The 19,965-nt window shown below is 32.8% G+C and overlaps 1 protein-coding gene across 1 annotated transcript in view; it reads right to left on the bottom strand.

Moving 5' to 3' along the window:
- The window catches only part of LOC138331545 (synaptic vesicle 2-related protein-like), a 44,277-nt gene extending 26,198 nt beyond the window's left edge, over window positions 1–18,079 (bottom strand). Inside the window, exons 1-2 of the mRNA XM_069279239.1 lie at window positions 17,992–18,079; window positions 13,728–14,068 (exon numbers count right to left, since the gene is read on the bottom strand). Of these exons, the coding sequence (XP_069135340.1) occupies window positions 13,728–13,953 (226 nt within the window). The 5' untranslated portion in view covers window positions 13,954–14,068; window positions 17,992–18,079. The remainder of the gene's footprint in view (window positions 1–13,727; window positions 14,069–17,991) is intronic.
- Window positions 18,080–19,965: the final 1,886 nt, after the last annotated feature.

Below are 19,965 nucleotides of genomic sequence, written 5' to 3' on the forward strand. Positions count from 1 at the left end.
TCATTTGAGAAAAAATTACCAGCTGTTGATAAAACATTTGACAAATTTTGACAAAATATTACCGGTAGTCTTTATTGTACGTTTCGTCAATGAAAAGGAAAAAAAAATCCACACAAAACAAAATGCTTTAAGTTCAAAATGTGACTGAAAGTCATTCATTTACCTTTTAACATTTATTGATTTTTAATCTGATATTATTCAAAGAATACTATACTGAATTAATCATCAGGGCTCATTGATTAAACCAACCATCCTGATATCGTATCTTGGTATATCCCATCTTTACATATCACAGAGTTATCTTCCTTGTTAGAAGGTGTGGGGATTGCGACAGACTTCTTTTGTTAGCAAAACGTAGTTTTCTTTGAAAAATGGTATGTTACGCAAACTCACAAACACCTGATGTCACAATCAGTACCTATTCACAAGGGCAGATAACTCTGTTATATGCACAGACAGAATACACATGTACATGTAGGTCACACACCACAATATTTAAAACTGTCAATTCATTCATCACAGATGTTCATCCCTAAAGGCACACAACAAGGGTGCATAACTCCAGGAGTATTGTAGGAAACACACTTCAGGGTGATTCACATAAAAATGAAATAGAAATACAAGATCCTTTCCAGTGTTTGCTTTAATTAATAAGGGAAAAAGAGACCTGGAAGTTTCAATATCAAAGGGCCAGTGCTATGTAACTCACCTGCAAAATGTGAAATCATGATATTCAGGAAACAACAATGATATTGAGAGAAAAATAATACAGACCTTGTCTATTGTAATATTTTGCATGATACGAAGCTCCTTACTTGTAGCAATATTTTGCTCAAAGCATACTTTTCTTTTTTATGACTGAACATTGCAAAATGATTCAAGTTTAATTAAATTTATGAAATGACCTTGTTGTTTGTTCTGTATTATGGATAATGTATTATTTATACCCTGCAGAATACACCTGCAGTCAGCAAGAAGGAGCCATGCTTTTCCTGATCAATTAGGGGATTGAAGTAAAACTAATTTACCAAGCCATAACTTATAAGTAATCACCACCTGCACAACATGAACACCAAATCATAGCTAGCGTGATTATGATTGCTGAATAAAGTCTTAAATAACATGCAAATCCCAGATTGTTTTTCTTTACCATCAAAATATAAGTACATGTAATCTTTTTAAAGTTTTTACTGAATAAAGCCTTGAATACCAACATGCATCTTCTAGATTTGTTTTCTTAAAACTATGAATTGATACTCTTTTTAATGTTTATAATGAAAATGACGACTGACAACAGTTTGGACCTATATATTTGGTTGTCCATAAACATGCTTATTGATTTTGTAATGAATTATAATATCAAATGTCAACCTGAGAACCACAGGTAGATTCATTTACTCATGTAACATGATCATTTAAACAATGTTTTATAGAAGTACAAGTTTGCCTATAAAACAAAATCTATATACTTTTGTCTTCACAACCACAGCTTAAGCATTATTTCAGTCTCTCATTCAACGTATAGTAGGCAGATTTGTAAAGTCCATATTAATAAGCTTGTAATGTGCATTTATGTTCATTTGCATGTTGATCCTAGTAGAATTGTTATATATTTTGTCTGAAAAATGCATTAGTTAATTAAATCAAATTGTTATTATGAAAACCTCAACCATTTCCATGCAAGAGACAATTTTTTCTTCATAGAGATATCCATTTACAATTTCCACTTAAAGAGTTTTTCGTTTTTAACTTTATAACCTGAACATCATTGCCACAGTTTTCTGTTAAAAGATGTGACATTAAAACTTATTAAAAGATTGCGAGCAAAGAAAGCCATCAATGTTAGAGTCCTTGTAGAATGCCAGTGTGAATATTTCCATGAACAACAAGTAACTCAGTGTAGCCACAGTAACACAGACATTAGGTCAAATGATTCTACATAATTACTTTCCTCAAGATTTTACCCAAGGGAGATAATTCATGTACTGTCAGTACATGAATTATCTCCCTTGGGTAGTGTGCCATTTAATTTTATATATATGAATTACCTCCCTTGGATGACACCTGCACACCAACTTATTTTCTTGTGCAATAAAAAATTTGCATAATTCGTGGGCAGTAAAAAAACATGAAATGTATAGCCACCAAAATATTATAAACACAAGGTACTGTTGATTTAGATCTAACATTCAAGTCCATTATAACAAAATCAAATCGCTGTGAAAAATCCACTAAGCATAAAAAGGCGAAAAAAACTAATCCGTCCGAAAATAAGTTAGTTTACAGTAAATGGCTTTAATACATATAACATATTTGGTCAGGGTCATTTAATGAGTGACAGGTTTCATTGAAAGTGGGGGAAACCGAAGCCAGAGGATCCAGAAAAAAATCCATCTACAGTCATGCATCTTGCCACTTCTATGATATTGTCACATGATCAGTTTGTAAGCCATTTTGAAACTGGTCCTGCACTTTCTATTCTGTTTTTGCATATTATAGTTATCTGTCCTTGAGTATAGTTGTTGATTGTGACGTCATGTGTTTGTGAGCGCTTAACAGTCATACTTTTTGGAGGAAAACAATGTGAAATGTGCTCACAAAATAATGACGGTAACAATTGATACCTGTCCGCAAAGGGAGCTAACTCTGTAATATGCAAAGACCGAATTGTAGACTGAATATTGAAGCCTTATGTCTATACACTGTGGCACACCTTCTTTTAACAATAAACAAGTTCTATTATGGTTGATTACATAGACATATTATGTAATTATTTATTTAGAATTTCATTCCAAATGATGTTTCAGGTAAAATATTATCTGGTAAGTAATTCACAATCAGCACAAAAGGCACTGCCTTATAAAGAACACTATATAATTTAAGTTCAACTTTAATTGGCGTTTAGATTTAGAATCTTGCATCAACTGTTTTTGTCTGATTATAAAAATCAGAAATTACTAGTCTGCAAAAGAACATACTTTTTTTTTTTAATTTATCGAATTGAACAATGATTTTTCAATTATTTCAATGAATAATCTGCTAGGAAAACATGTTAATATTTTTAATATACTATGTTCAAGCCTTTGTAATCAACCAATCATATGAAAGTGAGAGTTTCCGTAAAATTAGTGAGACAGTTCTGTATATTACTACCTAAGGACCACAAAACTAAAATCACAATAACAAAGTCACAGAAATATAAGTAAACAGAACTAAATTCAAGGTGAACTTTTTTTATAATTCTTTCTATTTATAATAATAAAGATGGAAAATCTTAAAGCTTAAATTTGAATCACTGTTAAGCTAACTAGTCTGACAAAATTACTGCGACATGGAATGAAACTTAGTTCTGTGGTCCCCATCCATAGAGTGCTTTTTCACCTTCACTCGGGGTGGCACCATCTGATGGCAACCTCACAGTAGATATGCCACGATAAGTCACATCGGGATGAATCATGTCTTAAGAGAAAATTAAGTTCAACCTCATAGTTAAATGTCTGATATGTATACCCAGATTTCCACTGTTATTACAAATAAAAAGAAATGTTCCTATATTTGAACTTGTTTTACGGTGCCAACATTTTTCGGAACAATTCAAAATAAAATCTTTATACAGATAATTCATTGTTCACCCATATTTAATGGAAATTACAATTTTCTGTATTTTGTGTCTATTTTAAGCACAATTTGGTAAGGATGACTTTTGTCTACAATCTTTTACCATTGCAATACTATTGCTATCAGGGAAAATACAGACTATAATTGCAATAGCATTGCGATATTATTGCATTCTTAATTCTTTTAACTTCCTGTCAATGAAACTGGCCGCAATGGACTCTACCTAGTGCTGTGTTCGTCTAGAGTTACTTCCCTTTACCTGCTATAGCATTAGTAGCAATTCAAACATGCTAAAGATATCCATATTTGTATTTTATTGAATAATAGCATTGGAAAAGTGGCATTTTACTGTGATTGTTAGTCTGTTATTTAATCAGATAACGATAGTGCTTCAGCTTAGTTCAAATTATATAGAAATACATCTATACTATTATGAGCGAGTTTGATCACAAGCTATATAGTGAAACCCGTAGTGAAACTTTAAAGTGTGATCGAACTTAATTTAGTTTCATGTTGTGCACCATGTTTCCATTAAACAACGTTAACTAAAATTGTAATGCGCACGTTTTATTGACTAGAGCAGTGAACCAACGATTTCACTTTAGTCGTCAATAAAACGTTAACTAAACTAATTAGTCAATGATCGAACTCGCTCTGAATATAATGAACTATGGTTAGCTTGGTGAACTTGTCATAGATAGATCGAAAGGAATACAATCCTTATTTATATTGTTACCCCCATACCATTTGTAATTATTTCAATTCTGAAAGGTATAATACTTGGTAAAATATACATGTACCGTATTCACCGTGATTAATGTCCCTCCCCTTTTCCGGAGAAGAGTTGAAGTTGTATAAACGCCCTCATCCAATGAAATTAACAATGTTGTACAACATGTGATACCTCTAACATCAGCATTGTATCTCATATTACATTAACTTGTGAGTTTTTTTTATATGTGAATCACTACATGATAATGTGATAAAAGGTATATTCATGTATACTGTAACAGATTAATGTACCATGAGTACAGAAAGATTTTTCGTTCACAACTTACATTTTGGTTCATTAATAAGTGCCCCCCCTTTGCTACAATTATTTTAAAAGCCTGGTATATAAAATCTTTTTTTTTTCTTTTTTTTTTGGTACAGTGTTTATTTTAAGAACATCCTGATGTTCTATCGAAGGTGGACAGGATCCTTTCAAATGAGATTTTAACATGTGCAGTCAGACATACAAGTCATCCTTTTATCTATACATTTCCACTGCTGCTATATATACAGTCATAGTCCATCTTGATATAATACAGAAGTCCCTGTTCTTATGAAACTGCATTGATCGACTGTCAAAAACTTGCCAATTTCTCAAAATTTCTAGACCTTACTACGCATAGTAATAAACAACACGTTTACAATCAATGTCTGTAACACCATATGAACTTTATTTTCTGTATTCTGTATTTGTATATTACAGAGTTATCTGCCCTTGCTGGTAGGTGCTGATTGTGACGTCATCAAGTACAAACGTAACGTCATACTTTTCAGAGAAAATGATGTGAATTGTGCTCACAAAAATAATGACGTAACAATCAATACCTATACTGCAAGGGAGCTTACTCTATAATATGCAAAGACGGAATATATATATCCTATCCTCAGTACATGTATACCAGTTCCCCTTTCTAGAGCTACATGTATAAACTTACTAAGTTAACTGGTGATTTTGATGCTTGAGTTCTTTCAGAAAGCCTCTTAACAATTGAAAACAAGCTATAATAATTTTTTAAGATGACCATATAAAATGGTCCACTTTGTCAGATCATGTCAGGCCCCAAGGGCCTTTAAATATAGGAAATTATAATTGCTGTCATCTTCCGATTGGATATCACTCATCTAAACTTACTAAACTATTTTAACTGGTGTATTTTGATGCTATAAGACCATGTTCAGGATAATTCATGCAAGTTCGCACTGGTAGAACTTTGATGCTTGCTATAAAAAAAACTATCTCTATGGTATACAATTTTATCAATCATAATAAAAAAGAAATCATACATGATCCATGTGACCTTCAATGATGTCAATGTCATTTATTTATCATTGATAGCCCTTTATTCCAGAATGCTTCAGGGTAAATGACATGTCTCTAGGCCTCTTATACAATTGAAAAACAAGCTATATTAATTTTGAATTAATGATTTTACCTATAGTTTGATCCTTCAAAATGACCTTGAAATTTAAGTAACATGTCCGGATCATTTCATGCATTCATTAAAAGAAAATATCGACCCGAAAAATATAAGGCCTACATTCTTGAGAAGAAGGGCTTGCTATCACTCGAAAATAAAAACCAAGTCTGATGAGCTTCTTAATCTTTGAGAAGAAAACTTTTCATGATTTTACCCTATTTTATCCAAATAACCTGTCAAGGTCATTCATTAAAAGAAACATACATGTGTATACTTTAAGCTTGCTATATCAGGTCTGTTGTCTTCTTTAAATTTCTTTTAGAGTGGAAGATGTTTAATAGGAAAATTTGGTGATGACCAGCCATACAAGCCAATGACACACAAACGATGGAAGCTACACTACTGCATAATTACAAGATTATTCACTTGTATTTCAGGTAGGTAAGCTAATAATGCCACGGTTTCAAAATATATCATTTAATCTTAATCAGGTTTCCATCCTAAAACCACATCAGAAACAAATGTCAATCACAGCTATAATTGTACTACTAACAGACATTGAGCCTCAGAACTGGGACCAACAAGAGGTTTGACATTTTATCTGTCAATTGACCTTTAGAAAATAATGTACCTATTTATATAGATCTGCCATCCATATGTCTCTGAGAGAGAAGCCTTTGATTTAATTTAATGCTAGTAAGCTTAAAGTGACGTATTCTACCCAGTAAGTGGCTACTGGCTACCCAGTAAGCACCCCTATTCTTATAAGCACCCCTATACCTTATTGAGATCTCAATTTTGATCACTGGCCTTGAACTATATACTGACTAAAGTTACTGTATGGAAACTTGAGTTTCTTTACTTGATTTACTTGATTTAGTTTTGCAAATTGATTTATGGCTTAATTACTTTGTGCAATATTTTTGTGAAAGGCTAGTCTTAATTTGTTTCTTATGGTTTCAGTTTTGAAGTGCCCTGGCCATGAGTGTTTATTGGGTGAATATCATATGTACCCCAATTACACATGATTTATCAAATTTGATTAAAATAGCCAAAAAATCAAATTTCGGCACTGGGGGTGGATAACCCAACATCTAATAATGTTTTTAGAAGTCAAAGTCTATTTTGTTCTTATCTACATTCGACCATAGCAAGATGAAAAAATATATAGAAGATTGAAGATGATGTACCCATATGCATGATTACCAATTTTTTTCCTACTGTTTTTTTTGTAGTTGGAAACTGCAGGTTTATTTTGAAATGTTGTTGTTCTAATGAAAGATTGATGAAAAAGAATTTGGGCATTTTCCTGCGATCTCGTTGTTCAAAAAATCCCCCATTTCAAGTTATATGAACATTTTATGTATGATTTTTGTCATTCGGACCAAAAATTTACTTTGTATTATCCGATTTGTCGATTTTTAGAATTAGAATTTTACGAGTGCTTTAAACAAAGATAAAGAGGGAATTCAGAAAGATTCAGAAAGATTGTATAGATAACAAATTTTACACTATTTCTATAGATAAGGATTAAACAGATAACAATTTATTAAATTTTACAGTATCTCTATATAAAGATTGTATAGATAACAAATTTTACAGTATCTCTATATAAAGATTGTATAGATAACAAATTTTACAGTATCTCTATATAAAGATTGTATAGATAACAAATTTTACAGTATCTCTATATAAAGATTGTATAGATAACAAATTTTACACTATCTCTATATAAAGATTGTATAGATAACAAATTTTACAGTATCTCTATATAAAGATTGTATAGATAACAAATTTTACAGTATCTCTATATAAAGATTGTATAGATAACAAATTTTACACTAATCTCTATATAAAGATTGTATAGATAACAAATTTTACAGATCTACACTAATCTCTATATAAAGATTGTATAGATAACAAATTTTACAGTATCTCTATATAAAGATTGTATAGATAACAAATTTTACAGTATCTCTATATAAAGATTGTATAGATAACAAATTTTACAGTATCTCTATATAAAGATTGTATAGATAACAAATTTTACAGTATCTCTATATAAAGATTGTATAGATAACAAATTTTACAACAAATTTTACACTAATCTCTATATATAAAGATTGTATAGATAACAAATACAACAAAGTTTTTACAATTTTATATCTCTATATAAAGATTGTATAGATAACAAATTTTACAGTATCTCTATATAAAGATTGTATAGATAACAAATTTTACAGTATCTCTATATAAAGATTGATTGTATAGATAACAAATTTTACAGTATCTCTATATAAAGATTGTATAGATAACAAATTTTACACTATCTCTATATAAAGATTGTATAGATAACAAATTTTACAGTATCTCTATATAAAGATTGTATAGATAACAAATTTTACAGTATCTCTTATAAAGATTGTATAGATAACAAATTTTACAGTATCTCTATATAAAGATTGTATAGATAACAAATTTTACAGTATCTCTATATAAAGATTGTATAGATAACAAATTTTACACTAATCTCTATATAAAGATTGTATAGATAACAAATTTTACAGTATCTCTATATAAAGATTGTATAGATAACAAATTTTACAGTATCTCTATATAAAGATTGTATAGATAACAAATTTTACAGTATCTCTATATAAAGATTGTATAGATAACAAATTTTACAGTATCTCTATATAAAGATTGTATAGATAACAAATTTTACAGTATCTCTATATAAAGATTGTATAGATAACAAATTTTACAGTATCTCTATATAAAGATTGTATAGATAACAAATTTTACACTAATCTCTATATAAAGATTGTATAGATAACAAATTTTACACTATCTCTATATAAAGATTGTATAGATAACAAATTTTACAGTATCTCTATATAAAGATTGTATAGATAACAAATTTTACAGTATCTCTATATAAAGATTGTATAGATAACAAATTTTACAGTATCTCTATATAAATATTGTATAAATAACAAATTTTACAGTATCTCTGTATAAAGATTGTATAGATAACAAATTTTACAGTGTCTCTATATAAAGATTGTATAGATAACAAATTTTACAGTATCTCTATATAAAGATTGTATAGATAACAAATTTTACAGTATCTCTATATAAAGATTGTATAGATAACAAATTTTACAGTATCTCTATATAAAGATTGTATAGATAACAAATTTTACAGTATCTCTTTATAAGATTTTATAGATAACAAATTTTACAGTATCTCTACATAAAGATTGTATAGATATCAATTTTTACAGTATCTCTATATAAAGATCATATACAGAGATTTATAGATATATAAAAGAACACTTGATGTCAACAGCTGTTTATTACAACAACTCGCTTTCCTACAAAACAACAAAGATCAATACATAGGCCTCACAGAACGGCCAACAGGGAAACATATAAACAGTTGGAAATGCAGAAAGGCAGAAGCTACGACTTGATCAATACTAAAGGATTCAGAACCAATGAATCTAGCACCCTCTCTTAATGTGTGAGGAAGGTCCAGCCTCTCGGCCTTTAGACATGGCATTATATCTAATTGTATCCTAATTGTGTGTCTGACAAATCGTGAGCAGGTGCTCCGTCTGATGTATATGTGTTGTAGCATCCTTATTTATGTCTAACTTAACCTAATACGATCCAGAAAGAATTACTAATCAATCAAGTTTGGAACAATCAGCTTATATTTTTATTATTATCCTATTATCCTTGAGTGGTCAGTAATCCATGTGACCCTCCCTGAGTGGTCAGTAGCTCCTGTGACCCACCCTAGGATGAATTTTCGAGGGATTGATTTTCCGAAAGCTTGTTAAACATGCCATGCACTATATTTTTTCATGCATAACGCACATTTTTTTTCACATTTTAACAAGTGAAAAATTGGGGTGCGCACTATATACAGGTACAAGGCATAGCCTAGGTATTACTTTCTTTGTAATTTCCTTTGTTAAATTATATTTGTCTTGACACTATGATTAGCTAATTGTGATGCATTTATATTGTGTTTATATTTCACTTTTGGTTGTACAGCGTCATAAAAACTGAGAGATACATTTGCACCATAGCTATCAGCTGTTGAGACATGACTTAAAACAATACAGACAATTCTGACAAAAGCACCTTATGTTATTCTGATTTCGCTCACTATATAGCCTTAATGCTCAAAAACTAGATATCACAAAATAAATGTAAAATTCAGTTTTAAACATTCTGATGTGGTTAAAGTCAAATATGCAGTTTAGCCTGAGGTAAAACATGTATAGAACATTGATGATGTAGCTTTACTGATAAAGTCATATTTTATCAACCAGGTATGGAAAATTTTCAACCTCAGAATGTAGATAGAGGAATTCCATGGAAAAACTGTTATTAGCATCAGTTTCAGGTAATGGTAGATGGAAATTATTTCTTTACGAAGAATATGCATTATTGAATGGAATTAAGGATCTTCCTGGTGAGACTTCAGTCTTGTCGTTAATTATAAAGGACTTGGCTCAATTTACTTCGATGTCTGACCTATAATAAACATGTTGATATTTGTGTTAAGAAATATCTTTTTGCCCCAGTTAACCATCCATACACATATATGTGTACATTCACAACTTATATAGTCATTGGGACACAACTTATATAGTCACCAAGTACATAACTATGAAAATTGTCACACCCTCGTAAACATGAATGCTACTCAGTTCATATGCTAGAGTTATCATTCTATAACATTTATATTTCTTTTCAAAAAAGAATCTGTTAAAAATAGGATTAATGTATATCTATATGCCTCCAACATGCCTCACTTTATCAAATAATCTTTACCGGTATATTGAAATTGTATTTACAATGTTAAAATTCTCCCAAAATTACTAATAGTTTGTTTGTTTCTGTTTTGCTTCCTATTGACAGCCATTCACTATTATTTAAGGGCATGTCTGGTTTAAGAGGTGGATTAAAGCCAGAGTACCTGGTGAAAAACCATCAACCTACTGTCAGTACCTTGCAACTCATTTTCAGTCTTCTATTTCACACTACTTTGGTTCAATTGATTTAACACCCTATAGATAGCTAGTGTCATTAAAGGATGTGTCATTAGGTTAAACGGTGGAGGAAAACCAGAGTACCAGGAGAGAAACCACCAACCGTACCACCAGTACCTATTGTACTACCACTACCTATTGTCCCACATAGGATCCAAATTCATCACCCAGAGGTGGAGGACTTCCGGTAATACGTCAGGGTATCTTCACCACTCGAGCGCTGCTGTCCTTTCACATTACTGACCACATATAGTTGTTATGAATTCCCCCTATAGCTCACAGTGACATCCATTGTGTACCTTTTTAATGATAATCTAGTTTTCAAATTAAGCCATTAGTTTCAGTGTCCTTGAACGTGTTGTGATACCTCATAATAAAGAGATTGCGTGTCACCAGACACTGCATTCTTTTCAAGCTTCCTCACTGCAGCGACCACATCACTGTTACCATGACAACACTTCTCAACAGTGCAGACAAAATTTGATCGTATACAAACAGATCATCTGCTTTCTATCTGATCCCCCCCGTAGTAGATAAGCCTTTTTACACATGAATTGATGAATCATTGAAATTGATGAATCATTGAAAATCACGTACCCAGAAACGATTACGTGACGTTACGTTAAACTCTTCAATTCAATTCCTTTCTACACTCATCTGCCTGGCTGATTTAATGCTCTAGTGGCCAAGAAGAAACAAAAATCAGCCAATTATTGAATAGTTCTCGCCCAATTTACAAGATTAATATCAAAAACATGTCAAAAATACAAAAGCAGAACCCTGTACACATATAGCTACATTTGGGAGGTACCTAAAAGTACTGTCACACTGTCAGTGTGTTTGTCACCTTTTCTTGTTTTATACAACAAAACATCAACATATTTCTTCATATTCCAACATATCGTTTAAATTGATCAGATATGTCTTGAGTGATAACATTTTGAAAATGTTATGTAATTTATGGGACACTGTGTATAATAAGATTTTTATTATTCTATATATAGAAACATTACAGGTTACATTCGCTCACTTTATATATTTCAAGATGTAAGTATCTGTAGTTTCAGGACGTGAGTATCTGTAGTTTCAGGACGTAAGTATCTGTAGTTTCAGGACATAAGTAACTGTAGCTACACATGGCCCTTGACCTTTTCATGTCCATGCCCAGGATCGAACTCTGACTGGATTGGTGAAAGGCAATTGGCTTAACCATTACACTACTCATTCTTCCAAACTTAGACCAATCAATAATGTCGAGGTCAGGTGAACTTTATTCTGTCATTTCCAATTTTGTCAGATCAAAGAATTCAAGGGTTACGACCAGACATGTTAAATCGGCACAAAGCCATAGAAGGAAGCCCTACACACAAGCGACAAAAGCTACAGAGCATGTGGAAGCCATACAAAACTGGAGTGCGCTCACCGCAAATGAAGTTTGACTTATATGGGCCAAGGGATACAGATCGCTATAGGCTGTTATTCACATACTAAAAGTAATACCATCAGTGCTCTAGCAAGTGTACAAATATCTATCTGAAACAAGAGCACAGTTGATGCAGACTCTTGAGCATAACTCAAATTCTTCTGACTTTGTTCAATTTCTCCTGATCTTATCCCTGGATGTAAGCTATAGTGCTTTTACAGTAATACAAATATTTTTAGAGTAATTAGTACACATTCATACCATTTTTAGGAGTAATTGACAAATTTTAATGGGTATTTTACCTGTTTACCTATCATAACTTCAGCATTGTCCATGCTCCAAATTTTCAAAATAAAAGGCAAAGACTTAAATCCGTACTTTTAAAAAGTCATCTCCATTTATATGTATCATGTAAGACAAACAATGGAATTGTCGGTCTAAATCACAAAACCCATATATAGACAATATTTTTATTTTATTTTTTGCGTTTTTGGGCCCAGAATTTTTGCACAAATGAAACTAACACTGTAATGAAGCATTCCTATATTCCGAAAAACAATCCATTACATAGAGAATACATGGTTAGTATCTTACAATACAAGGTTTATTTTGGTGCGAGACTTAGGAAAGCCGAGATGACGAGGCTTTGCCGAGTCATCTCGGCTTTCCGTGTCGAGCACCAAAATAAACCTTGTATTGTAAGATACTAACCGTGTATTCTGTTTATCCTGCAACCATTATGGCATTCAAAACGAAAGCATATTGACAGTTCCTTACTTTGTTTCGCTCGAAGCGAGAAGCTTCTTTGATGCGGAGGTAAAGATTCATTCACTTAACCGAATGAGAGTGCACTCCTTTTTACTGCCGTGGGAAATAAATAAGCGCATTCACAAACAGTCACCGTAATTCTATTCAGTGTGAATATCACTGAAAGGAAATAAAAATACTCAAATAACAATAAATACCCATTAAAGAATTACTTAACAATACATACCTTTGTCATGAGCCAAGAAAAAGACGGCACCGCCATACGAGATTTTGGACATCGTAAAAACGATGTCATTTCGGTGAATGTGACGTCACGTTTTAGCGGGACTGAATGACGTTTCATTCACCGGAAGGTTCAAGTTCTGGGTCAAGTTAGGAAAAGTGCCGTCAGATATGGAACAAATTCACGTGATCGTATTGACGGATAAAGCATATCGTATTGACGGATAAAGCACAAGTTTATCCGGCAGTAGTTATCGGTCAGTATGTGGGACAGTTGCAGGATAAAGTACTATTCATTGGTTACCTTGGCTACTGTACAAAAGTAATTTGAAAGGTAATATAATGGTAATTATGTTAGTATCGCCATCATAATTATAAAATTTATTCCATTAAAAACCAAGAGAGTTATTTCTATATAGCAATAACATAAAGACCTACCTTCGGAAGGTTCTATGGTTGACCCTGTACCTCTTCGCTGATGCATGTCCAGTATTCCGCCCTCGCCAACATGCGAGAACTCTCCACTACTACTTCCTGTCGGAGTCAGACCCGCAAACTCCCTCATCGCCGGGTCGGTGATGTCCATATCAATTCTCTCCCCTTGGCTTGCATCTAAATCCTGATAGGTGTCGCCCTTGGTGTACTTCACCAGGCGACTAAACATGGTGACTTCTCAAAGGTATAATCACCAGACGTATGTGTGCTGACAAATATTCATGTGTGCGACGTCGAACATGTGGGATACAGGAAGTGGTGGTTACGATTCCTAACTGTGACTCCTGTCAACGAAAGATAAAATGGAAATAAGACATTTCCCATTTGTTGATTGAAATGAATAAACAACCTGTTGCAGTGGTAGCTAGCACCCTGCAGATAACATTCACTACTGATTTGTCTCTTACAGTAAAAAAAATCTCGACAGACACAACTGATCATGACATGTCTTTGTTGGTTAAAATCATTACAAACGACTGACGTCTCTGTCCAGTTGAGTTATTACCAGACTGGCATGTTTGTTCTCATTACAACAACTACAGGAATAACATGTCAATCTTCATTAAAACAAATCCAAATGGGGAATTTCCTGATCAAATGGTCTTGATGAAATCATGATACAGAGACACCATCTCATATAGAGGGATATCCTTGAATCATTTAATTGAAAATTTCTCCGGCAGAGACTTAATTGTCCTTGAACAAAATCATTATTAGAAGTAAACATAATTAAAATAATGTATCACTCCTATATCGTTGTAGCTATCATTAATTCAGATTATTATTATTCAATGATAGTCAAAGGCTCAACTGATATTTCCTAAAAACTTGCCCAATATAAGTCCTTCTATAGAATCACCAATAGATTCAGCTTTAAAATACAATATTTAACCCAATAAGTACCCAGGTTGCAACATTGCAATAATGAGGCAAACTCAATAGGATCAACCATTTCATTGCACAGTAATAGCCATCTATCAATTTGCAAACAAAATCAAATGGAGAAACCTAGACAGTTTTAGTCTATATTTAATTGAGCTAAGAAAAATTGAGGTCTCAAAATGGACAGGAGAGGAGCTAACTGAGTTAAATGCGGTAATTTAATTTTAATATCATTATTGAATAATTAAATAAGAATGTCTCTCACTACTAAATGTACCACAGGTAAAGTCCAGTCTACCTGTAATCTGTGATAGTGGTCATTATAAGCAAAGACATAAATCCACTCTCCAGAAAAATCATTACAGGTAAATCTGTTTCAGACTGTCCTTCACGGTATTATATAAAAACTCCAGTTGATACAATTTATAAACACCACAGATACAAATCCACTATCCAGAAAAATCACTTAATCTGCTTCAGACTGTCCTTCATTCCATTATGTAAAAGCGCTATAATAAAAACAGCCTCAGTCGATATAACATATATAGAAGCCCATTAACGACAAAGTCATAAAAAAACAAATAATTATACCATCCCATATAAAAGTGTTGCATAGTTATACCTTAGTTTGGTTGCTATTCCAGTATATGGAATTTTTTAATTTGGAAAAATCAATATTGTACAGCTTGTCATTTCAGCGGAGATTATATTTTTGCGATTTTGCGGGATTAAGTAACAGTTGCGAAATTTTGATCAGAGAAATATTTAGAATTGGTTGAATTAATATAACTTGCAACAAAATCACAAAATTTTGAATCACTTATAAATTCAACTTGGCCAAGTCATTTGGCCAATGTATCTCAGAATTAGATCAATCTCAAGTGCTAGTGGTTGAATAATAATTATGTCAACGAAGACACAATCCTTAATCATACAACAACTCCTGATCAGAAGATAGCAGAGAACTATTGGTGACTATACGTACTGTAACCCAGAGATGGTGTACTTCATCATAACTGTAAGGATGTTAAAACAAATTAATGAACCATAACATAATACATATATACATGTATACAGAATTTTAATCCTAAGGTGAATCAACTGCTAGTGGTATAGACTGGTACTTGACCTTGAACAGTAGACTGGCCACCCTAAGCTGTTAAGACTTTCTCAGCAGAGTTCTTTATTAGATTATTTCCCCCTAGTTTAAAACCTAGAATCAAACATGTAGTAGAAACAAAACAAAAATCAAGCAAAACATTTGTGATTTTTTTTTTACAATATTCTAAAGACTGGTGGCCAGTCTACTTGAACAGCAGTGACTCGGGAACGGATTCCATTATGTTCAGGAACCTTGACCATTCTGAATCGAAAGCTTGTGGCAGCTACATTGTCAGGCTATCATTAACCATACTTTGCTATCATCTACAAAATCCAATATATTTTGGAAATACATGATATAATTTAGGTAGAGGAACTATGATCAGAAAGTGTTATTGCTTTAACTTCACATCAGGTATGTCAGTCTGTATTAATAAAGTACCATATTCCACACAATAAGCACCCATGTGCCTATAAGCGCCCCTACCCCTTTTTGAGGCCTCAATTTCAATTGCACAGGCTTAAATAAAGACCAAAACTACACAAAACTGTATAGATTTGAAATAATTTTGTCTTATAAGCACTTTTTCAATTTTTTTTAACGTCCTGCACCCTTTTTGGGTCGAATACGGTATATGAATAGAATAAATCATAAACAGTGTGACTTGTCAAGACTGATCCTTGTCTAATCCGGATTTATATCTATTCATACATCCATTGTGCAGCATTTTTCTTCAAATTTATAGTATTTTAAAACTGATTAATTGATTAATTAAAACCTGTATAATCCAGAAACCTGGCTATTTTAGCCATATATGCTGGTTCTGGTAACATCTGGTTCAGACAACTTACACCGTTTAACATTCAAATGTCAACAGTTAAACTAAATGGCATTTATCCCGAACAATGTCACTTTCAAAAATTTAAATATGCAAATTATAAAATTGAATTCATCTTGAAATACATTTCAATTCAAATCAAAATGATGTCTTGTATACCAGTAATTACGATTTTGTTCAGGTAGCTTTTAGCAATTTTACATCCAATCCAATCTGTAGCCTGCAGGAGTCAGGCCAACATTTGCCGACAGCTGTTGTTGTGTTCGCAGTTACATTAACAATATAACCTATTACAATACATAGATAATATCTTTGTTCGGTAGCGATAAGTCATCAGCATATCCGGCAGAGTCAATGTACCCGACATTCTAATAACAACAGAGGTGATTTCCATGTGTATAAATATCATGTAATGTGTTACACTTTGGTCTATTGTAAGAATTTTGCTTTCAAAGTACAAATTGTATATTTGTACGATGTAAAAGTAAAACTGCTGAAATGCGTAACTGTAGAACTTGATCATTAACAGTCAAATTATTTAATAAACCTTGTTTATTTACTTAGGTAAAGTGCAATCGTTAATATACTTGTGGAGAAATGTGATTTTACTCTTTAATAAGGCCTACATTAATTACGTTAACCCAAACTCATGAACTCATGAGTATGTTGAAAAGCACAACATTTTAATTGTCAGAGTGTAATTTACAATCTTATTAAAATAAGACTTGAAATTACGCTCCACTATGATTTCATCTCTACGATATTTTGAGCCTATGAATATAACAGTGAATTGTAGTTGAACAAAATAACAAGCACCCCCCCCCTCCCCCTACCGCCCTCTACCCCTTCCCCACCCCCAGGACCCTCCATCTCCTAACGACAACTCACCCCTATCTCCATCCGCCAACTTACCCTATCCTATGCACACTTACATCGTCACTTTTAAACAAAGTTTCGCATCAGCACACAATATTTAGATGGCCATCAGACAATTTGTGAATGTTATAGACTTATACACATGTGTCACATTTACATCAGGCATGATGTACGTACACTTACATTATTCAAATTGTCTACTGGAGAAATCAGTAACGAGCATTTTACTTATATTATAAGGCATAGTACAAGATAATTTTGAAATGGCATCGGCAATTACCATCCATATGGCTGGCAATAAGGGCCTAAGACAACCTCTATAAGTAAGACTGCTAGCATTATCATGTATTGAATCAGCAGTTGATATATAAATTACCGGGTAGGTCTGGACAACAAAAATAATACACATCACGCACGCTATTTATATCATATGGTCAGAAATACAAACGGGATATAACAAATATGTCAATAAAAGATCACATTAGGACTAGACGAGGACGAAAGCCTACCTTGTTGATGACATCGCCGGCTTCTTCTCTTGTCAAATCATCGATCCCGCAACCAGGAAATGGAGTGTAGTGCCAAGTTTCGTATTCGTGCACCTGCAGTTTTTGTGTACTAAGGGAGGTAACTCTTATTCGACACTTGTCAAATATTTTAATGCCATATATTTGTTTTTTGTTTTGGTATTGTAACGGGAATTTCACAGTAAATTAGACAGAACAGAACTTCATAGACTTTGCTGTGTGCTATTTGCATTTATGTGCGATTTAAGATAATTTTCTTGCTAGATATTGACTTGTCACGGATTTTTCTACCTACAAACAGATTAAATCTCAGCTACAAATGATGTGACGCATGCCAGAATAAGTTTGAAATGAAACGCGGTTTATAGTTTTGTTTGATAAGTATCGGGTCCGGGGTATAGGCTAGCAACATTACTTCATCAGAAGTTTTACAATTACAGTTTCAGAACTGAAATAGGACTTTGTAAATATGGATAATGGAATTCCGTCGTAAAAGTTAAACTAATATTATAGGAGACTAGTCAAACTTGCTTCACCATCTTCGATAGCCATGTGCGTAACGATCCGCCTACGTATGCCTTCAAGAACCATAATACTGTCTGTCGGTCAGGGTAGAATGCAAGTACATGCAAGCTGTGATCATCAAAAACGCTAACAATTTTTTAAACGTATTATTTTATGCTTGTATATTGGTCCAGACACACACAAAAAAACTATAAAATTCAGACGTCTCGTGACATGATCGACCCGCTTTATCATTTTTTCTACATAGTCTATATGTAAGAGATGGTTTATGATTTTAACAGACTTTTTCTATAATAATAGACCACTGAAACGTCTACAATTACTTATGGAAACCAGAGACAGTACTTAAGTCCCCGATAGACTGGTCGACACATTGGAGTATTAAAACTCTTGGCTATCGAAGTTGAAGAATACCACGCCGTTGGAAATACATGTGATTAATATAGCTATTATTACATGTAACTTCAAATGATAGCGGTTAATAAATAACATATTATCATGTAATCATAATGATTTGAAGTAGTAAGATGTAATATTTACTGCAATATGATATTAAACATAACATGTTATCCCAAAATGGCATCGATATTTATAAGGCCAAAAAAAATATGTCTGTTTAGGGCAAGGGACGTATATGAGTCTTATAAATCTCTGGTTTAGGATTACCCGACCGACCCCAATTTTTTACCCCCGAACCTATTTTTTCCACTTTTCTACGAAAAAAAAATAAAAGTCGGGATTTTGATCTCAGACTCCGGTTCTGGCCATTACTTTAAAGTGGAAGACACTAAAAAAAATCCCGACGTACCGACCCTAATTTTTTGGCAATGTAACCCTTAACAGACATTTTTTTGCCTTAATATAAGCAAGGACGTAGATGAGGTATATCATAGATATAAGTTATCTATTTCATTTGTTCATTAAATAATAATTGCATGTGGAATTGTAGCTGCAATATTGTAGCTCAAAAGACTTTAGACAGAAAATGGTGTCGTCTTCCGAAAAGTATAGTAGGCCGGGTACGTATATTCGTTCTAGTGGAATTTATGATAGAATCTCTGTATTTGATTGCCTTAATTTATTTCGAATTATTTATCATCATTATTTGAAATCAATTCAGATTGTAGGCCTTTAATTAAGTACAGCATCACTTGCTATCCTTATAAAGTTGCTATCAAATCTTTATTTGTAGAAACGATTCGATTTGAAGTGCCCGTACAATGTACATAGGATTGAAAGATTCATTTTGAAATCAGATCATTTAGATAATATGGAATGAGCGAAATTTAGATACTGACAAATCCCCCTCCCCCATATCAAAACCATATATACCCCGCCGTGCTTTGTGGATTACAGGTAAATAACACGCCGGGAGGGGGTGGGGGAGGGGGATTAACACATCCCGTTGTGATCTGCGCTATACAGGTAAAT

This window comes from Argopecten irradians, chromosome 9, assembly GCF_041381155.1.
Source record: "Argopecten irradians isolate NY chromosome 9, Ai_NY, whole genome shotgun sequence".
NCBI classification, from domain to species: Eukaryota; Metazoa; Mollusca; class Bivalvia; order Pectinida; family Pectinidae; genus Argopecten; species Argopecten irradians.